The 23,293-nt window shown below is 39.9% G+C and overlaps 1 protein-coding gene across 1 annotated transcript in view; it reads right to left on the bottom strand.

Moving 5' to 3' along the window:
- Positions 1-23,293, bottom strand: part of LOC146320003 (GDNF family receptor alpha-2-like) — an 87,365-nt gene that overhangs the window by 37,432 nt on the left and 26,640 nt on the right. Inside the window, exons 3-4 of the mRNA XM_084728127.1 lie at positions 21,293-21,379; positions 431-809 (exon numbers count right to left, since the gene is read on the bottom strand). Coding sequence (XP_084584253.1) covers positions 431-809; positions 21,293-21,379 — 466 coding nt within the window. The remainder of the gene's footprint in view (positions 1-430; positions 810-21,292; positions 21,380-23,293) is intronic.

The raw sequence follows: 23,293 nt of genomic DNA, 5'->3' as shown, positions 1-23,293 counted from the left end.
TTCCAAAAGTTTTATCTAGAGCACATTCAGTGGGCTGAGGATAAATCCTTTCTTGAAAAAAGAGTTCTTCAGAAGCAAAAGGTTCTGGGTGAAACATCAGCCCTTCATTGAGAACCCCTTTGGAACCCATATTTGCAAGAGTGTAATAATGCTGATTGAAATAACTTCAAACTGCACCAAATACTTAAAATTGGTCCAAAGGCATTTGTTCTATTTCTGACTCTGGGAAAGAGGGGAAAAACTTGAAAATTCCTCATAACTACTGTATCTTGGAACTATCTCTTTAACCAAAATCACACACATTTAGACTACTATTCTATGTGATTTCCTTTTGATAACTAGTGCAATAATTTCTCACTTCCATCAAAAATGATGCCCTTCTTTTGCCTTTCAGATCCCAAAACCCCCCCACCATTTCCCTTCCCTTTACCTGCAGAGCGAGTCCTGGCGGCAGACTCTCCGTAGCTCCAGACAGTTGGGTTTCTCCTTATCTTTATAGGAGCAATCAGGCACGATTGTCTGCCTGCGCCGTTCTGCGCAGCCCTCACTCTGGCAGGGGCAGAAGAGCAGCCGATGGCTGAACTCGGCGGGCACGCGGTCCAGGAACAACCTCAGGGCTTTGTGGCAGCGCTTCTTGCTGCAGGTTTCACCCTTGTTGGGGTCCTCTTTGCTGCAGGTAGCGATGTAGGCGGAGCGTTGCCTCTTGCAGCTGCCGTTGAGGTTGCAGGCTTTGGCTGCGTCCAGACAAGGGTTGCAGTTTCTCTCGGGGTCAGGACAGTGGAAACCTTTTGGGGCCACAGTGTGCATCCCTGACAGAAGAGACAGAGGACACAAAAATCAGACAGAACTCAGTGACTTCAGGTCAAAGTGTCAAAGTAAAAACAGTTCAGTCTTGTGGTCAAATCTCAGTTCTCAGGGTAGTCAGATTACTTGACATGGGGTGAAATGACAAGAGCAATCAGAAGCAGAATGCTATAGCCTTCAGTGCTAAAACAAAATGTTTAAATAGAAAAATCAAATCGAATCAGGACCTTGATTTAGAATATTTTCATCACTTTAGCTTGCTATCAGAGAGCCTTTTCGATGTTATATAAGCTTAAATATCACTCTCTCCAAACCAACCAAGCTCCACAGGCTAAATCAGTAATTTCACCTCACAGAACGCAGGAGTTGCTGAGCTACCGCCGCCTCGATCTGTTAGTTTGTTCGTGTTATTGTGGGACTTCTGTGTTTTAAAATGATAGTTTGGATTCACTGAAGTCACACAATAACACAAACTAACTAACTGATCAGTGGTGGACCAGAGGCTGTTCTGTGAATTAAAATTACTCATTTTACTAATGGAGTTTGGTTGGTTTGGAGAGGCCAATATTTGGCTTACATAACAGTGGTTTCCCATCAAAAAAGGCTGTCTGAGGGCAAATTAAATTACTGAAGATATTCAACATATAACCTACACTTAAACTTATAAGGATTATTTCAGGGGGATCCTCTGCACAGCAGTGCATTGCTTAGCCTCCCTTCTAGTACTCCTTTCTGCCTCTCCAGAGTTGGGCTGTGCCGACCAGCATCTACTGTAGGAACTACGCTTAATATGGATAAGTACCTCACACAACCCAACCTTAAATAATCCAAACTATCCACTTAATTGATTACTTCAAATAGCCTTTTGAATTTCTGTCTTGTTTCCAAGAGGGATGAATTAGTTAGAATTTATGAGGCTATCTCCTGTGCTATTAGTTAGTATCTAAGCAAACAGAACCTAGATCAAAAACAATCACAACTGCAGGATAAAAATCTTTCCATTGATCCTCTGACTCAACATCATCAATCTGATATAGCTTACAGTGGGCTCAGCTGAAAAGTGTGATCAACAAATAAAACAATAATCCCTCCGTCTCCGCCCGTAGGGGAGTTCACTGCAAATGTTAGACTTGAGCGCTGCAGGAGACGCTTCAATATCATCTGCGCTTCTCTGTTTCTCCAACCAACAGTAAGCCACTGGAGAAATGCCTGCAGCCAACCCACATCCACTCTGACTGAATTATTTATTCAGTCTGTTTCAGACCTTGAGTGAAATATGAATGAATTAAGCTATGATTCCAAATTAGCTGTCAATAAATTATTTATTTCCAGGTAATCCTATGATGTGATCATCATAATATTATCAAGTTGCTAGAGCAAGTTACCTTGATTTCATACAAATGCATGTTGTTGTATTTGACTTATGATGAAGTAAACAAGATATTTTAATTAGTTTAACGGTATTAATGTAAGAATATCAGGAGCATATTAATAAGAAAGCTTATTGATGTGAATACTGGTCAGTGGTAAACAACACTAAATACTGTAACGTCTGCCCAAAAGCTCAAGGACTTGGCAAACACTCCATGCTGAAATGCACACTGCACTGTATGATCCACTCATTGGATGGTTCAAGTGCAAGATTAAGTTGCCTTATTTTATTTTTCAGTATAATCAAAAACTGAAACATAGCAATTACCCCTCAGGCTGCACATCATATTTGTAGAAAACAGATTATGTCATTAGGTGTGTTTGGAGTCGGAGATACTGCATATACCACCGTGGCAGCAGAAAAACACACCTTTTCCTGAGATATACTGGTAATAAAGCAGGCTCATGTTCACTTGTGGCATCCCTCTCTTGTATTCAGGCTATATTAGAGAAGTTAACCTCCCTCCCCTGTAGATAATGATATTTCAGAGGTCGTAGCGGCATGGTGACACCCAGAGAGATTCATCTCTTATTCAACAGAACCAATCTCAGTCTGTGTCTATCAGACAGCCTGGAGCAGGAAGAAGACCATTTATTTTAGAGGGGTGTGCTAGAGACGCTGTATTGTTTCCAAGTGGTGCATCGCACGTTATCAATCCTAGAAATGGGGATACATAGAACACCTCGCATTACAACAGGAGGAGGGAAAAAAAATAAGCAAACCCCCGAAATTAATGATTTTGCGGTTTCAGATCACGTCAGATAAAACAAAACTCACTGCCACTGAAGAATAGCAGGAAGAGAATATCAGGAGTTCATCACAGGAGGAAGAAAGCACTTAATCTTGCTTTCTGTTAACCGGGGCTTTCATTTAGATGTATCAAGGTTAAATGTTGCAGGCGTTCTGATAAACAGGCAGGGTGTTAAGAGACATGTCCTGAGCTCAGTCGATGTAGGTGTCTTTTTCAGTGTTTGTCACAGGCCACCAGGGAGAGCCTGTCCTTCTTTGTTCGAATAATAAGAGCGTTAACTTTTATGACTCGTATTAAAATAAGACATCATTGTGCCATCAAATGAAACTTGTTTTATCCTTGCACTCTCTGAGGGGAGAGCTAAACACTCCGCAACAGATGTCTGGCAGCATAACAAACGCCGTCTTGTTAGTGTAAGTGACGGAATAGGCAGACAGAACGGTGCTCAGATCATTTACTTATGCGACAGCAGAGATGAGCACAAGTACATCAAAAAGTATCTTGTCAGAAATTACAGATACTTGCTCATCAAATGTATGAAAAACACTGGTATATACAAACTGATATCACATTTTAGGCATTTGTGGCGTCAATCTCACTGATTCTATTCTCTTGTTTAGGTTTTAAGGCAAGTTGGTGGTTTCTTCTGTTTTTTGTTAGTGTCATTCAGTAAGCTTACCCTAGCATATTAATTATGTGGAGTCTACATGCTGGTTTTTTTTAGGAAAATGTTGCATACTATACCTTTAATATCTATTTGAAATACATGTAATTGAAATACTGCCCATGTCTGTGCGACAGGAGCAAGCATCAAACCTTACAGCCAGGATGAGACGATTAGTCGACCCTGTCAAGTAGGAGCCGCTTGGCTGACCTGTGATTACAATGAGAGTCAAGAAGAGAGCCGACTTTGGCACCGGGCATGAAGAGGCCAAAGCGGGGCCAAAGTTTTACTAAAGTGGGCCAAGCTTGGCTGAAGCGGGCCTGAAGGGGGGCGGCACAGTCCAGCTGGAGGAGAGGTTAGCGGGGCGGCCGTCCAGTGGTTCAGGCTACATTACATTGATGGATTGCAGCTCCTAAATCTCCCCTGGCCATCTGCAGGCTCTAATGTGGGCCACTGGGGGGTCCGGGATGAAAAGAGTATACGAGAAGGATGAGCTACTAAGATTTATCTGACCAAGCAGGGCTGAAGCCGCTTTTGAGGCTGCAGCGATGGACGGGTTTTTACTACCTCTGATTGGGGAGCTGAGATTGAATTTGGTGCTCAACCCAAAAAGATGTCCTGGGGCGAACATAAGACACAAAGCCCACTTGATGGCTCTGACGTGCTTACACACAAACAGGATGATAGCGAGCGCAGGAGAGGAGGAGGAAGGAAGCAAAGGAGTGGAGATGGGAGGGGAAATGTGCAGTATTGTGTTACAGAGTTATAATTGATTTTCCAAGTGCATTACAAAGAAGGTTTTTCAGCAAACATATTCTGCCATAATGTGAGGAGAAAGGGGTTGATAAGCTAATGATACAAGACGTATAAAAATGGAAAAAGCTTTAAGAGGGGAGAGGAGACTTGAGCAGTTGATTACAGCAGCTGATCATGACGGATAGAGAGATGAAATGAGAGGACACAGACTAACAGATTGGACAGCCACTTACAGAGACATGCTGGAGAGCTTTCAATTAATCCAGCCTAATTCAGGAAAGATGTGCGACTCCTGTGCTCAGAATAATTAACCCAACCCATCAGCAGTGCAATCAACAGCCCTCAGCATCACAATAGTTTACACATATCTATTAACGTACCTTGTTGGCTGTACTATACATTAATGAGGAAGCGAGGCAACGCTGACTGAATGAATGAACAGATAGACGGGCGGGTGGGAGCATTGATTGATTAATGGATGTAATAAACACTGAACAATCAGTGTCACTGAGTGCAGGAAAAGTCATAAATAATGTTTTCCTCACAATAACTTGGTACTTGTTGGCTGCAGAATAAACTAATATAAATATGTGCAGAGGTGTTGTACATGTGCAGGTATCTCAATGTGATGTATTAAATTAATTTGGGGGAATAGAAAACATGAATTCACAAAAAGCTAGTAATTTAGTTATGATTGTCCCACACTCTCTCTCTCACACACACACACACACACACACTGCTATCCTAACGTTACCTGCTGCCTGGTTGTTGACACACCACTCATGGCAGCGTTGATGCTGATCCCAGCCAAACTGCTGCAGTGCTGCCAGGATGGTGGTCCGTGGGCTCAGCTTGTCAGTCTTGACAGGTATTTTTTTTTGCACCTAAACTAGCTACAGTTTATGTATCGTTTGGTCAAATTATCAAATAGAGTCTTGACACTGGACAACAACATATACACAACATATCTTAATATGACAAGAAAAAAACAAAGAAAATAAGATATTTTCCATTTAATTGAGCACTTTTTAAAAATAGTTTATTTACAGTTTTAGTTTGAGTTTTTATGTAATAAGAATAATTCTGTTATAGACTGCTCCTGACTATTTTACAAAAAAAAGAAAAAGAAACAAAACCATCATTAATAAATCAATTTAGTGTGAAATCTTCATCATTACTGCAATATCGTGGTCATGTGATGCCTACTGCAGGGTTGATCTCTTACCATCATCACCAGCATTTAAAGGGTCAATCTCATGTTATTCGATTGCGAAAAGCGTTTGAGATCAGCATGTCAAACTAATAATACATCTATGAATCAGCGCTGTCGCACACATGTCAGGAACACAGCCTCTGATTGGTCGACAGACTCAACCAAAGGCATCTTGGGATTGCCAGTGGACAGGTAACATCATGCTAACAACAACAACAATAGAAAACTATGGGTAAATAATCACTGAACACATTCAGTGTTGGATTTATCATTATGGATTTATTTTACAAACCCTCTAAAAAAAGATGCTGCAGGTCACTGCTGGATTACAACGCTTCAGAAAGGGAAACAACCTCACTGTTTGCCTTTTCTGCTCAGCTTACTTCGGGGCCAACCTCCTTCACTTTTCTAGCAGTTGGGAAATAACAGACATGCCTTTCCCTGATCTTGAGAAGCTCCAGCATTTATTAACTGATACACTCTCTAACCTACTGACCAAATACCCTACTGTATACTGTACATTTACTGCCAGACTGACAGCTTCTACTCCGTTAGCAGCACTGTCACTCTCAGCCTGCTTCTCGCTCTCCCTCACTTGCACCCTGCATGCACATCACACACTGCCTTATTCCTTAAAAGACCTATGCACACACTTGCAACAGCCTGTTCTTTGCCCAGCATTTTGCTGGACAGCCCCCCTACACACACACACACCATGGGGCCCAGTGCAACCACACTGACTGCACTGTTTATATTTACACCCCTGCAAAAAGAGCTTCAAATTGTCTCATGTTGTTTACTCACAACTGCCTCATGTGGACCTGAAATTGTGGCCTCATAACATTTAGTTGATGTCAACAGCAGTTAAAGCATCTTCATTGCTTTTGGTGATCCTGCCGTTTGACTGTAAATAGACTTTTAATAGGGCTCTCTTCTCTATGGGTGTCATAAATTAGACCCCACTGATAGCAATGTAGTGGAAATAACCATCTATTCTTTGTGCACATATAACACACACAGGGAGAGGAATAAAAAGAGAGAAGCAGAGTGATAAAATGTGAGTCAGATGGAGAGAAACTGAAAATTACCTAAGACCTGTGTTCCAGTGAGAAATAAGAAAGAGGGATAATAAAGAGAAAGTGGGAGGTGAGGGAGGTGGACAGAGCTCGCATGAATGAGAAAAAGTGGATAAAACATTCACGTATACTGTATCTGGATTTTGATGCTTTTTTTCCCAAAGAGTAAGGGATCTTCCTTCCCCAGTAATTGCTCTCTGTCAGCCTAATTTGAATTCTGCATTTCATATATCATCCCATACTCAAGGGACGCTGCGCTGCAGAGGGGAGTTCAGCCCAGGTTAGGAAGAGGCTCTTGGCTCCGGGTATGTTCTCAGTAATTAGGAAAGGTGCCAAAGTTTGGATTTAATATGGCCCTGGGTGAGTGTGTGAGAGCTTGTTAGGGAAGTCTTTAGTCCGGACCCCGAGGAGCATGTCAAGCATTTCCGTGTCAAAGGGCTCATCAGTCATTAGCTCTGTACTCTGTGTTTCGGCGGGGTTTCCAGAGGGGAGGTAGAGGGTGCGCTGGATCTACAACATCATCTCCCTAAGCCTCACTGAGTAAGTTAGACACATAGACGTCATCAGAGGAGGACCAGCGGAGTTCACGAAATCTTCTGTTCCCAGGGATCAGCTGAATTTTACCTCTAAGCAGGAAATTATTGCTGCAAAACGAAGCCGTGCGCAAATGAGAGAGGGAGAGTGGGGGGGTGGAAATGATGAGAGAAGACTAAATATTTGTGCGGAAGAATAAATGTGTGTGCGTGGAGGTGGGAAAGGGGCGTCCAAAGGAATTTCAAATCATTGTAAACACACTTCTAAATACTTGTGCTGTTTATAAGTGTCTTCCTTCAAGTAGAAGCTTCCTCTGGTGAAATTCAAAGCTTGAGCGTCCTCAGTGGCCCCCTCAGTCGTAATATGTATGCTGTTCAGTTCCTTCAACTGTCACTGGCATCAATGCATAATGTATTGAAATACTCTAACAAGATGCGTGTGTGTCAGGTGAGCCTGCAAAGGACTGTATCAGTCATCTGCTCCATTGTTTATGACCAGAGATGGACACAAATACATCATAAAGTATCTTGTTACAAGTTACAAAACTTGCTCATCTAAGTAATGTAATGTCAATAAACTACCAACTGCTGGAAAATTGTTTTTAATGAAATTACTTTGTCATTTGAAAGTACAAACATACGAACTGATATTATCACATTTTTGGCATTTAATAGCCTCAATATGGGTCTGATCTTAACCTGCCTTCATTGACTTGATTGGCTCTGCTAATTTTTGTACATCATAGAACTGAATCTTCAGCCCATTATCATCCCAGCTCTCCACATACTGATGATTTGTCACCACTCCTGGACGTCTGACTCTGAAGCACAAGGTGCCCTTTAGTGGCTGCACATGACATTGCCAGAAAGCCATTTTTAAGGCGTGGTTAAGGTTGTGAAACACACACAGTCTGCATAGGTTTAGGATAAAACTGTGTTTGGGGTTACAATAGCTATGTTACGTACATCATGTGACATCAGTGAAGCAACTCACGAGACAAAAGTCACATGAACAAAGTCATGTGTCACTGAAGCGACTCGACGAAAGTCAAGTGGTGCATGTAACATTATGTACCTTACAACTTTTAATAAGGTTTTGGTTTTCACACGAGACATGAGCCCCGGACTCCTGGGTTACAGTACTGGGTTTGTTTGAGCAGTCAATCCACCCTACCTCCTCCATATGCAAACCTCACCCTCTTTAGACTCTATACGACAGCCCTCGGTGTCTTATGCAGCTGCAAATGGGTTTACATTAAAGCCTGGTGCTTTATTAAAGATTACATCTTATTTTTTATGCTAAGCATAATGCAAATTCCAACATACTCAAAAGTAGACATATTTTGAATACATTTAAATGAAATGCAGCCCATGAATCTGTTATTCAGGAAAGCAGAAATAATGCAATGGAAGCAGATTTTTCTTCTATCTGAATGTTTGTTATTACTACTGATACAGAGACAGATAATTTTGTTGGTTGAACAGATATAGATATAAATAATGACGTCTCTGTGCATCTCTACAGCCCATCTCAGTTAATTACCAGCATGCAAGTAGGGCACAACTAAACTAAACTAAAACAACAAACACGGTCGGTGGATTATTCACTGTTTTAAGATTCAAACTTGTTAGAAAAATGCTGACTATTACACGGGGTCTCTGATAAGCTGGCTTCAGACAACAGCTCTCATTAGTGACCCACAGAGAGACAAGCTAAGGCTCAACTAAGGGTAAACTGATTAGAAAATTCACACAGAATAATGAAGCATATAAACAAAGTAATGTAAATACACATGGGCATGGGAATATAGAAAACAAATATTGCACAAATAAACACATGCACTGAAACACTCAGACCCCCACAGAACGCATGCAAAAAAAGAGATCTTAGTGTTTGCCTAAGTAATAGTAATTGTTATGAGGACAATGTGAAAATGTCAAACATTTCAACAGCATGCTGAGCACGGCTGTTGCACTGGTCCTTTTCTCCCAGCTGTAGAAACAGCTTTCTGGATTTAATTGGATGGTGGGCACACTGAGCTGAGAGGTGAGAGGCTTAGCGCTGAGAGTTAGAAGGTCTAACTAAGGGATGTTAAACTTAATTCCTGCAGGGACCCCTGAATGCAGGATTCTACGCTGCCCTCTGCTCCTAATAAGTTAATTAGCTCAGCGCTGGGTCAAGAGAACAGAATACATTTCACACTGAGCATATTAACAGTTACAGTCAATGATATCATGGCTGTGTGCTGTACATAATATGGCATTCATCGGGGCTTTGATAGGGGTCCTGGTGCATTGTGGGGGAAGGACTCTTTCCCACATCCTTCTTACAGGATGTCTTATTGATTTGGGTGGATTGGCTACTGACTTGGAAAACAGTGGTTATGCATCGTAACTCTAGGTCCGTGAACAGAACCAGAACCCTCTGGAGCTGAACATTTTATTTTACCAGCTTCTCAAGTGTGACAAGATGCTGTTTTTTTACTTTCCATAACAGTAAACCGGATATCTTTGAGTTTTGGATTGTGATGAGTATTTTGCACTATTTTCTGATATTTTATAGACTAGTGCTCTACTGAAAATCTTTTTTTTTTTTTTTTTTTTTACATTTGAAGCTTCTATTGAGGTTTTCAAATTGCCCTAAAAAATTAAAAATCCTTGAACAAATTCTTAATTTGAATAAAGTAATTCATCGCATTGTGACTTGAGTTGAGCTTTTTTTTTTTTTTTTTTTATTAAATCAGTTTTCTTTATTGAATATAACTCTTCAGTTTCATCCAAAATGTAATTTATGGTGCTGTAACAGTGCTGCTGGATCGCCGTGTTAATACAGGTTGGTGTTTTTTCACCACAGTGAAAATGTTGTTTTTGAAAGGCTACATGCCAACAAATATGGACTGAAGCAGAATATTAGGTAATAATTTACTGATAATAAACATTCAAATAATAAGTATACACAATTTACACATTTTTTATGCAGTAGCTATAAAGTTTTAGACTCATCAGTTGACTTTCAAATTAAAGGCACAAACACAACTTGGGTATGTTAAGGAGAAGATCATGCTTTGGATTAAAATAAGTATGTTACTTAGGTAAGTTCAAATGTGTTCATAACGCAGTGCAACGCAACACAATATTACCTAAGTATGTAAGGTATTATAATCATCATTTGCAACTTTATAATAGCCATCCAAACAACATTTATAGATGCTTTACAAACTAATTATTAACCATTAACAAAGTGTTACAAATCTCTGGTCCATCTCTTTATGTAAAGATTTCTTAAAGGTTTCCTAATCATTCCGTAATTAACAGAAACTGTTGACTGTTTTCTAGTATTCTCTGTTCTAGGCTTCACCAAATGTTTTTTTTTTTATTCATTTGAAGATTCTATTGAGGTTTCAAAATGAATCTTTAAACGTCTAACATAATATTTCATGACATAATCACTCAAAAAACTTCCTCAAACAAAATTCTGTGAGAGTTCAAATGTAAATTTAAAGTTTGAAGGTCAACACTGTTAATGAAGCTTTGAAGCTTTGAACTAGTCGATACAGCTCTGATATGCACCAGACAATCAACTGATTAATAAAAAAGGTTAGTTGCAACCATCAACCAAAGGTTTCTTTATGCATCAGACAAACAAGCAGGCCACATCAGGAACCAACCGTGACTCATTTTCTGACTAAAGTTGGTGTGATGATGAGATGTCTGTCACTGGCAGGTGTGGGACTGTAAACAAGACAAATGTGCCTCCCTGAAGCATCTCCATGCTTCATCTTTTTGTCTGATTTTGTTAGATTCCCACCGGTGTTTTGTCCAATTTGATTATAACAGGGAAAGTATAAATTAATATTAGTTATTGTGCTCAATTCTTACAGCAGCTAAAGGGGTTTTGGGTGGAGAACTGATTATCAATAGATTTCCTGTGGGAGAGACTCACTCAACGCGCCGCATCGTTTGATGATGAAGATTTTTCCAGTGACAAGAAGTTATAAGCACCTGTCTTTGTTTTCGCCAGGCTTTCGCAAGGCTGTACCCCTAAGCTTTCAACTGAAGACAATACAGAAAGTGGTGCAAGACAAGCTTTGATTTGAGATGGACAGCTAACTTCAGGGAGTTCAGTGCTTTTTTCTTGACCAAATTAGTTTTTCCTTTTTCATTCATTATGGAGGAGACATCACATATGGAAATAAAGTCACTGAACTATTGTGTTAACACTGCATAACACATCTTTATCTATTCACTGAGGTAATCACATTATGTATTATGAATCACATGGAATAAAATAATATAATATATAGAGTGAGTAATACAGAAAAGGAATGTATACCCAAGAGAACCTAAAGTAAGAACATTATTTTTGCTATGCCCTGGCAGAAACACCCTGCCATCTGTCTTTTCGACTTGAGTTCTTTGTTCTTTTAGGCTACAAAAGTGTAACTGGATCATATAATTATTATTTCCCCTCTCTTTTTGTATTCTTTTTTTAAAATAATGATACAGATGATACAGAAATGAGCATATTTTGGTATGAGTTGGTTAGTAGGTCACACACAGAGTAATGAAACATATAGCCTACAGGAATATAAATATTTAACCATGGCGTAGTTTTTATCAATTGTAGCATTCACAGTAATTCATGAAATCCAGGAAACCAAATCAATAATAAATGTACATAGGGAGTTCATAGTTGATCATATTTGTTGTCTTTAGAAATACGGAGGAGCAGGATAAAACACATTTCTGTCTCTCCTTTGACACGCGTACTGCGGTAACCAGAAAAAACTCAATACATAATAAATGACTGGCTCATTCAATCATGATGCACCAATATAAGTTATTAAAATGGTGGTAAGAGTTGGCAGTGACAACAGTAAAGTAAAAAAAAATAAGCTGAGTTGCTCATGTTAGAAACTGTTATTGCACATCTTTGGTCTTGGACTTTCCTAAAAAGAAGAAGAAAAAAAACAACGCAGGCTTCTAGACTCATGTAAAAGTAATTCCTCTCAATCGTCATTTATGACCCACTAGAAGTGTGTGGTGTTGTCTGTATCTGCAGAGACTCTGGCCTCTGCCTGGATTTTCTTATTTTCTCATTATTTTTGCTTTGCTACGGGGGCTTTACTAATCCAAGGCCTCAGTATTTGACAACCTGGGAATGAGGCTCAACATTCAGCTATCTATCTGGTGCATTTACAAACAGTAACTGACAAATCCTGCATATTCTACCTTTAAATTTGCTGCGATATTCCAGTCTATCATTGGAGTGGTTTTCATTACGATAAGACGTCTACAGCTCAGGTACTGATAATAAGGGCCAAAGTTTGTCTAATCTCTTTCCCTCAATCGCTCTCTACGCTGGCTGAAACGTATATTTAGTGGTATTATTGAATCTTTTAGTTTCTGTTGTATTTAAGACTCCATGAAGTCTTGTCTGCATGTCTCGCTCACTTTGTGTCTCATATATTTAAGAAATATGTTTGAAGTGACACTAAAACACTGTTTTTGCAGGATATTGATGAAATCAGAATGTGATGATTGCAGCTTCAAGTTTTCATTTTGACCTGCTTCAAAGCAGGTAAACGTACTGAATACAGAACAATGTCCCCTCTGACTGTTTTTTATTATATCATCAGATTATTATGACTCATGCATTGATGTAAAAACCAGGATTTTACTGTTGTATTTGGTCGAGATGGAGCTCATTTTGAATTACTTTGTAAAAAGGCTGCACCTAATGATTATGCTGATTATTGATAAATCTGCTTGTCATTTTCTCCACAGTGAGAACGTCATCAGCTGGAAACATGAAATGTCATATTGAATGAAAATTGACTAAATGATTGTTGAAATTTGCAATTTGTAAAGGAACTAGTAGCAGAAAATAAATACAGCGGAGTAAAAAAAATCTGCAGTGGAGCACATGTATAACTGAGATTACTGTCCAAATAATTAGTAGTTTTGGATCGATACATTTCATAAAATGCATAACACTGTGACTAAAAATGTTATTTTGCTTAACTATGAATTTAACAATTTTAGGACAAATGCATAGCAGTACAGCAAAGTGTTGCATACCAGTCTCCAGTATGAAAAAGCACCAAAAGAGTTTGTACTGGAGTAAAAGTACTGCATAACATGGCAGGAGATTAAAATAAAAATGTAAAGTAAGTACCTCAAATTTGTAGTAACATAGTTACAGTCCACATAACCACCACCATATCGGTGCGGGTGCTGACTACACTGTGCACACCGGAGCTGTCAGAGAACTCTCAGAGGAGAACACCAGTGTTTTTTTTTTAAACAGCATTCCACCTGCTGGTATCCAGGGTCACTTCCAGTCAGCTGTCAGTATGATCCTATTCACATGTTTGGTATTCTATATAACCTGTGCTCTCCGTCTATCATCCCCATCATCAGGTATGATACCCTCTGCCTTGACACTGACAGCATGACATGGCGAAGTGTTGAGCGTCACAGGCCACAGGCAATAACCAGCCTGCTAAAGCAGAATGCATAAACGTGGGCAGGTGAGCAGCATCACGCCTCGTGACAGGGAGCCAGAATGTGGCAGAATCTCTCTCACAGTGCACTTCTTGGATGGGATTGGGAACAAATTTCTTCCAGATGATAGTGAAGCCCAACTGTGCCAGGTGTAAACTGGGCTGTGTCCATTTAAAGCAGTCGTGTGGAAAGGTCTACAGAAAAACTGAGAAGCCCTACAAGAACCTTATCCATGGATAACAATAAGCTATTTCAGGTGATGGATAGATGGGGAAAAAAAACCTAGTAATGGTCAATTTGTTGTTCATCTGTGAGGCTGTGCCTGTACAAGCTCCTATTTATATCCAAATGTGCACACAGTCAGCATCTGAGCATTTTTTTGTTTCTGCTGCATGGCCTTTTTCTGGAGTTAACTTCAAAGTATTACGTATATCAAAATGTGTCATTAAGACACAAGTCATCAATCCTGACCAAAGTCAGTTTAGTTCTACGGCTGCCCCCTAATAGTCAACTATCCCGTGCCAAAACTCTTAGTCAACCACGTTTTAATTTATCCATTAGTCACAGGAGAAAGAAAAACAACTCAAACTCCATTTGGGAGATGCACCTCAATGTTCGGCCCAGAGGAGTGTTGCAACACAGACCCTTTCTCATGTAACACTGTAGCCACTGGTGCACTGTTGCTATTAGACTGGGATATAGAATATAGCACTGAGGTGACAGACTCCAGGGTCGATGAAGACACGGTGGGTTCAGACAGGGACAGGAGGCGTGAAGCGTTCAAGGAACGACTTTACAGCAAGTTACAGACAAGTTAGACACCGTGTTGAACTACATGTTCAGCGTCCTTATTAGTTGTTCAAACACTTTCAGAATCATTACTGCTTTTCCCATCAATATTTAATAGGTGGCTAACTTTGTGCCCCCCCAAAATATATATTTACATTATTAAGTTAATATCATAAACATGCAACTACTGGTCGACTTGACTACTACAAGTCGCCAATGAAAATCTTTAGTCTGGGGCATCGTTACTGAGTTTAAAATAATGATAATTTTTTAACTTAGCGGCTGCTCCGATGTGGCGATGTGTGCAGCCAGGTGTAAAACTGGAAGGGAAGTTCACACGTTTTCCTAAACAAACGGATATAAATCAAATTAAATTGTAAATAGAAAGAGATAGATCTGTTGAGAGCAGAGGCGTCATGATTCTCCAAACTCACGATTCAATCTGACTTTTGATTTTACAGTCACGATTCGATTCAATTTTTGATTTTAAACCTTTTTAGCAGCACTGACAGCCATGCCAAGATTTGCAAACTCACACTACACTGTGTCGTCTTTTAAATGCTGGATGCTGCAAGAAGGTGGGGATGGAGAGAAAATATTAGCAGAACTCCCAGTTATTAAAGGAAGACATACCCCCTAAAGAATGCACGGTTACGTCCATGGGCACAATAAATCTAGTTCCATAATTGCCCCTGCCATTGTCAAGTTAACTGTTAATTTAAACAATAATAATTAGGTTAGTATTGATGTTCGCTAGCCATCGAAAATTAATTAAGGTATGAAATGACAACAAAATATTTTTTGCGCTGAATAATGCACTGAAAAAGTCACAATATTCCTATACCTATATTATAGTAATTAAAATGATCTAATAATTATCTATGAAAAGTGTTTTGACAAATAGCATGCTGGTTGTAATACCTTACCGATTTGAATTTATTTTTTCTATTTTTAAATTCTACCATACCAGTGTGGTGGGTGGGGAGTTTATTTATGGAAAATGGTTATGTTGCTTCAAAAAATAACAAAAAAAATAGCAAAAAAAAAGTGTTTGTAACACAGTCATGGTGAGAGAATGCTTGTTTGTGACATAGAAGGCCATCCACCTTGTCACAACACAAACTGAGGTAGTTAGTCCAGCTATCACCCTCACCCTTCAGTGGTGAGAGGCTTGGCACACAGAGGTGAAGGAACAGGGCTTGAGAGATCACGCTGTGCCTCACAGCAAAGGGATCAGTGGAAAAAGGCCTTCTGACGTCGACGAGGACACTCTGGTCCTGGATGCTACAGTGCTGAGCGCTGAGGTGATGAAACGCTGCTGATGCAGGCGCACAGATGCCAAACCAGGCTTGGACAGGCTTGGACAGGCAGGACGCGTTGCTGTCTCTCTGTCGAAGGGATTTTTGGCTGTTTTGTCGATGCATTGACAAACCCCACAGGGTTAAAAATGCTCATTGTCTTTTTGTCTCTGTCAGTATGGTGCATGCAAATTTTCAGTTTGAAGGTATGTAAAAACGAGTTGGCTACGACGACACGGTCCCATTAGAGGGAGACGCCTGTGTGAAATCGTTTGCAGGTATCACTTGGGGCAATGCAGAAACAGAGTCTCCATATGGTCTGTTTAATTTTAACTTCACTATAGAATTCTTTTTCATTTCTATCACAACTTCTGTCCCTTATCTTCTTCCCAGACAAAAACTTTTAAAATAGCAGAGATTATTTTTCAATTTCCTACCTCTCCTCTCGGAGAGTATACATCCCCCTGTCCTCATCAACCAGCCAGATATCACATATTCCCTGGGTCTCCATACAGTTTAACATTTATGGACGTGATTATGAATACTTTTGTGTGGTTTAGTAATCGAAATGAGAAGTATTTCCATAAAACAAGTGTGTAATTACTTATCTGTTTGCCTGTGGTTTTCTCTCAGCGCCACAATCAATTACTCTGTCCTCAGAAATGATAAATAATGAGGAAAGCTTGCGGCTAAACAGATTCCAGAGAGCAAATCCAATACTTCACCTTGGAGAGAATGGAGGAAACAGCTGAAGCAAAATGGATACAGTAATGAGTCCCCTGTTGTATCTTAATATGTCGAGGTACACTGTGCCGCGCTCCGTGTTTTACCCGGGCACTCACACTCGTACGCTGGTGGGCTGAAGACAAGCGTCTGTTCTCTTTCATTATTATCATGCTTGATTGTTTGTTAGCAGGGCATCTCAAAACCACTAAACATACATCAATAAAATGTAAGAAATCTTGGTCATCTGCCAAGGAGGAACTGTTTTTTTTGTTTTTGTTTTTTTGTATTGTATTTTAAGTTTTTGCACATAATTCATGCACTGGATTCTATCCATACATATTTCTGCCTACGCACAGATTTTCCAACGTTAAAAAAAGCTTTCCACTCAGTCAACCACTTCTTTTACAAATGTCTTCCAGCCTTTACCAAATGTTGCTCCTAGTGACCACATGTCCTGAAAAATTCAGGACAGCTCCAAATTACAGGCAATTGTCCCATTTTCTCAATCCTGTCCTGTTTTTCCTGAAAATTAACCATTATAGTAATGGATAGTATGAAGAACATATGAATCTGTGACAATGTTATGATCAGATCGTTCATGTAAACTCTAATTCCTGCTTTTAGTTATGAAAACTATCCTGTTCATTCTTGTAAATCTGCAGGAGTGTTATTGATGTGTTTTCACTTATCTATTGCACTGATGAGACTTTGATAAATAACAGATTGTTGGTGTCGTTCAACCTGTTTAAATCAGATGATGGAGCGTGCAGCCGCAACTGCAGGAGGAATCTGGATAAAAATATCTCAAAAAATGTGTTTGTGAGCTCTTACAGCTTAATGACAATCTTAGCTGCAAAAAGACATTTAAAATAAATACAGTAAAACATAGCTGTCACCTGTGCCATGACACTGCTTAATATCAGTCCTCAGAATCTGCACTAAAATATTCTTCAGTATATTGATCCATATGTGATCAATACTGGCTAGTTTTAGAGTTTGATGTGTAATTGTTGGAGAGATTTTTTCTGACACCAGTTAACATCATATAATTGAGAATTTATTTAAATTGCATTTGTCCTTTAAACATCGTTTCATCTGGTAAATGTAATAGTGTTTTTATTAGGAGGTCTCAGCTAAGTTACCTGAGAGTCTCGTGAGGAGACTCTTAAGCAGCAGCACCTGCAAGCCAGCAGTAAGCATGGATAATTATGTTCTGGTAAAGAGTTAATTGCTTGTCATAATGGACTTTAAGTTCATGTGAACTGTTATGAGGAAACCCCTGAAGATTCAAGAATATTCCCTTTTTGCAGCGTGCAGCCAACAAGCTTCCACAGTGGATTTAGAGAGAAAGCCTCAAATTAACCAGTCACAAGAAAGCCACTTGTGTCTGCCTGTGCTTTGAGGGAATTATACACTGGCAGACGCCTGGTCGCAATCTAAAATGTGTTCCAGAAAACATTTTAAGTGAAAAATAAGCAATGTAGTGGCAAAATATTGATCCATATTTGATCATCACTGCCTCATTTTACAGTTTGAGCTGAGTTTTAGGAGCCTCTTTTTGAAACTGGACACACAATGACAGCTATCTGGTCACAACCTTTCTCGTATTACAGCTAAACAGTTCACTAAATTATGTTTCTTCAAACATTTTAAGCAAGAAATGCATGGGACCATCATTTACAAAATGAACATCATGCTGTATAGAAGAAGACCTGAAACTAGACGTTGAGACCATGAACTCATTAGGAAACTGTTTACTGAGGTTCTAGGGATGCACCTGAATCTGAATGTTATTCAAGAGAGGACAAATACTGTGAATGGAAACAGATATTCAGTATATATTTGTAGTCAGAAGTTTTTTATTTATAGTTAAAGAAAGGTTGCATTATTCCTTTCAACTGAAGTCTATTTCTGTGTATTTTATATCTTCTTTAATGTAGAGCTCCTTTTTCCAGTATGAAACAGAATCTTTCAATTTCTAATGTTTTTCTTTTCAGTTTCTGATTTTTCAGTATCCACCAGGAAAAGGAGAGGTGGTGGTGGGCTATATTACATCATTTCGGTGCTCTGTAGACCCAGCAAATGCGTTGCCAGTTGTCTGACCAACTGGATACACACTGCAGGTAAAAATCTGCCATTGGTCACTTATTTCAAGCAGCATCGCTGTGTCTATGTTTTCCAAACTCCGGGTTGCAATCTACATGCTGAAAAACTGCAAATTAGCACCTGAGACACTGATGGCACGAATGTGAACGAGCTAACAGCTGCTACCTTTTCTTTTATAGTGATGTAGTCATTTTAATGCCCAGGCTCACCTCCTGACGAGCAAATGTTCCACCAAAACAAGTCCCCTCTGTCTCTATTTTGTAGCAGCACCATTACTACATCCTGGGCTTAGCACTGGCCAACATGTTTGCAATTGGTTTAAAGAAATGCAAACAAGGCAGGACGTTTTTTTTTTTTTTTCTCCTATAGCAGAATGTGTATGTGTGGAGCCAGACTTTTCTCCAGCGCTGGGTGCTGTGGAGAAAGGTCTGGCTATGTGAGACTACAATGCCAGTGATGTTAGATTAGAAAATACAACATTTGCTTGTGACTTTCAGTATAAACCACCCACTTCTGATCTTCCAAAAATAGACACAGGGACAGACATTTTGTCAGTTAAACAATCAGATACAGATAAAAATAATGATGTGTCTGTGCACCTCTACTGAGGTCATAGATCAGGTGAGACGTAGGCTCATTTTGCCACTTAGTGGCTTATTTTTTACGCCAGTGGAGTCGCCCCCTGCTGGCCATTAGAAAAAAAAAATGCAGGTTTAAGGCACTTCTGAATTTTGCTTTAGACCTCACTATTTTATATATGGTCTGTGTTTAGTTCATAGAAAATTTTTGCATTCTTTTTTTTTTGGGGGGGGGTGCCTTTATTATGATAAGACAGCTGAAGATATGACAGGAAAGAGGGCAGAGAGAGAGGGGATGACATGCAGTAAATGGGTCGCAGTATACAATAATACATGCTCTACCAAGTGAGCTACAGAGGCGCCCCTGTTGCATTCTTCTTCAAAACTATTTAACATACATCACAATAGTTTACATAATTGCATATCAACTGAATATGTGATGGCCTGTCACCTGTAGGTGGTGTCACAGAAACAGGTTAAACTGAAATGGCCATAACATAGTTGTCATGGTGAGTCTTACTCATCTGAAAGTTTATACTTATTAAATACAAAGTCTTAATGCAACTTATCATAGATCAGCATGACTGTGCATGACTATAAATATTTTGGTGCAGATCTCAAATCCAGATGCAACTTCCAAACATATTTTGTCGTTAAAATAACAAATTTCAGGGATTGTGCATTCTTGGCGGATATATGTGCTTTCTGAATGCTTGAGCTGGATGAATGTGCACTTAAATCAGGGAAGGCATGTTGCCATCATTTCTCAAAACTCTAAAGTAATCAAAGCCTGCACTTTTTCACGTTCATTGGTCCTCCCTCCTCCTTTTAATATATCAAACAAGCGCATTTTCAAAAACAAGTGATACAGTGCTGATTTTAAGCTAAGGGGATTATGAAGAAAGCGTGTCTTTCTTGTACCTCCCAGTTATAAAACAAAGCAAGATACATCAGCCAAAAGAAAAGGAAAATGTGCTGTCTTCAGTGTTTGTAGATTGCTTTTGGCAAAAAAAGAAAAAAAAAAAGTAGAAGAGAACATCCTCCGGAAATTTCTGTCAGAGCTGGATGAAAGAAAACGATTGAATTTTCAAGTGACTGTAGCTCGTAGCTCGTAGCAATGGACAGGCGCCTGTGTCCAATCACACCTTTTGTACAACTCATTTCTCTGCACTGCATTAAGCATTGTAGCAGTGTCTTATAATGAGATCTCCATTGATCAGTGATACCATGATGGTAATAACCAGTAAATTAAAGAGCAGGCTATAGCTCCCCTGCTGAGTGCTGGGCTGTTTAATTAGTAAACCAATGAGGAAATCAAACTTAAGCCAAATCAATAGCTGGGAAAAACGTGTGCTAGTGCTCTGAGAGTATATAGTTTGCCTCACAAGCCCTCAACAACCATCGTACGTCAGAAGACAGATCAAAAGATAAGAGATGAATTTATTCAGAGGCCGAGGACAGTCAACTGTCAGTGGCAGTGAGGAAAGATCACCTCAGGTTCTTCAAACAGCTGCATTGTTATTTTTCCCATGGGAACCTCCTGTTCACCCCCTCCAGAACAAATATTTTCACTCATACACTCTTAGAAATAAGGGTTCAAAAAGAGGCCGAGGTTCTGCACAGACGCACCATTTGCTTCAGAGGAACCCTTCATGAAGAAAGGGTTTGTCGAGGGTTCTTTGTTCCATAATATAAAAGGGGTCTAGGGAAAACCTGTTGTGTGGATTCTAGATAAAACCCTTGGAATATAAAATTGTTCTCAGCAGAATCCTCTTTATGTGTTCTAGTTCTAAAAATCTTCTCAGGTGGGTTCTAGCCAAAACTCTTGGAAAATAAAAACTTTCTGGGTAGAACCACTTTTATGGGTTCCAGATAAAACCCTTGGAATACAAAAAGCTTCTCACAGAACCCATGGGTGTGCTCTAGATAAAAACCTTGGAATCTAAATGGGGTTCCTCCATGAGTGCAAAGACCCCTTTTATGGTTCTACTGAGCACCTCTATTTCTAAGAGTGTATGATAAACCATCAAATGTTTAGTTAGGCTCAAACTTGTGATACCTGAAGAGATGGAGGCCAGGCGGAACGCGTCAGGGTGTCTGTTTGGTGCCACAGGTTCATACGGAGATGAGTCATCCATGTCTCCACCTGAAACAACAGGAAGGATGACAAAGATCCATTAACACTCAAGTGGATGACCTGCACTGCACTTCATCTTCCCTGCAGAACAGAACATTAGAGCTTCTGGGGCCTTCACCATCAATAATGATAACAAAGAACATATGCAGGAATGCAGTTTAGCTCCAATAACCTGAAAGACAAAACACAAACAGAGGGAAGTTAACAGAGAGGATACTCTGTAATAAGCATGCCTCCTATCTTTCATTTCTTGGATTGAATGAAAGCATTTTTTGGATCTAAATCTATAATTGCACTGTTATGTTGTCATTTCCCAGTGATGGACTGGCTAAACAGCAACAGAGAAACCGAGCAGTTAGTCGTGTTTTTCACATGGAAAGCAGCCTGTTAATCATGGTCAAATCATTTCCTTTTGGAGAGTATTTGTTCCTGCTGTGGTTTGATTTGGGGGAGCATCTTAAGGACCTAAGCACAAGCAATGCACCTTCCCTATTAACAATGTGCTGCCAGAGCTGTTTGTAAAAATAAAAAAAATAAAAAATAAAAAATTTAAAAATCAAATTAGCACTCAACTGACTGAGTCTCCCCCATGTGCCTGCTTCTCTGTAGGCCCTAATCCCGCATTTAAAATTCATAGCCATTCGGTGTGATTGAGACAAACCCTCCAGTGTGTAATAGCTTTGCATTCTGATCCCAACAGAAACACAGTGAGGGTGTTGTGAGGATGGTTTGGAGGCCCGCTGCTACAAATGAGAAAATCTGAAACCTGTTGGTACACGACCACGCTTACCCAGACAACCAATCAGTAGATTCAATCAATAGATATCGCACATTTTGTTTATCAACATCCTCCTCGGATTCTCTTGAAAGAGATGATGCAAGATGATAAAACGTTTTCTCGCGGCTGCTCTGATAACAGGTGTGGTTATTGTAGGAGGTGTATTTGTGTGAGCCTGCGTTTACCAGTGCATTCAGTACAGTGTTATTCATAAGCTCCTGTGAACATAGACCGGGGGCAGTTATAACCATAGACACAGTAAGTAGATGCTGGATTTACCTCTCAGCATGTTGCTGCAGTACATCGGTGTTGCTGCCATTTTGGTCTAGACAAGGCTGGCCTAAACAAATGCATGCTAACAGGAGAGCTGCCTGTTTTTTTCTGGATAAAAAGCAGGATCATGAAAATGCTTAATATCCAGCTCAACTGTTAACATGTATTTGTTTACAGGCCAGTCTTGACCAGTCCAAAATGACGTGGGATCCAAAGGCCGATGCAACGTCTTCTTACATATGTCTATGACTGTAACAGGGGGCAACTGTATCACACTCAGTTCCTCCAATCAGAAATGTTTGCATAGAAAAGAGCCAGTTGAGGTGGTTCATTCTGTAAGAATGCCACCTGGTCGCCTCCCTACGGAGGTGTTCCATGCGTGTCTAGGTGGGAGGAGGCCACTGGGCAGACCGAGGACCAGGTGGAGGGATTATATCTCCACAGCGCCTCGGGATCCTCTAGTCAGAGCTGGTTAATGTGGCTGGGGTTAGGAAAGTCTGGGGTCCCCTGCTGGAATTCCTACCTCTGCAACCCGCAAGATGGATGGATGGATGGATGGATGGATGGATGGATGGATGGATGGATGGATGGATAACTAGCATACAAGATTTTATCATGACTACAAGATCAAGTTAGCACCTTGTTTGTCTGTGCTGACAAACATTTCTGTTAGAAAATGAGCATATTTCACTAAATGTAAATGCACAGTGTGTATAGGTTCTGCAGCTGGGGATCTGTCTCACATTAAAACAATAATAGAAGATGTAGTTTGTTGACATTGTGAAGCAGCGCGGGATCATGGGAGCTGTTGTCTTCATTGTTTAACAACTGCCATGGCCAGTGAGACTCCATCTAACGTAACTCAGTCAGAA

Source organism: Lutjanus erythropterus, chromosome 10 (assembly GCF_056507025.1).
Source record: "Lutjanus erythropterus isolate fLutEry1 chromosome 10, fLutEry1.hap2, whole genome shotgun sequence".
Lineage (NCBI taxonomy): Eukaryota > Metazoa > Chordata > Actinopteri > Lutjaniformes > Lutjanidae > Lutjanus > Lutjanus erythropterus.
This window is presented reverse-complemented; position numbering and strand designations above follow the sequence as displayed.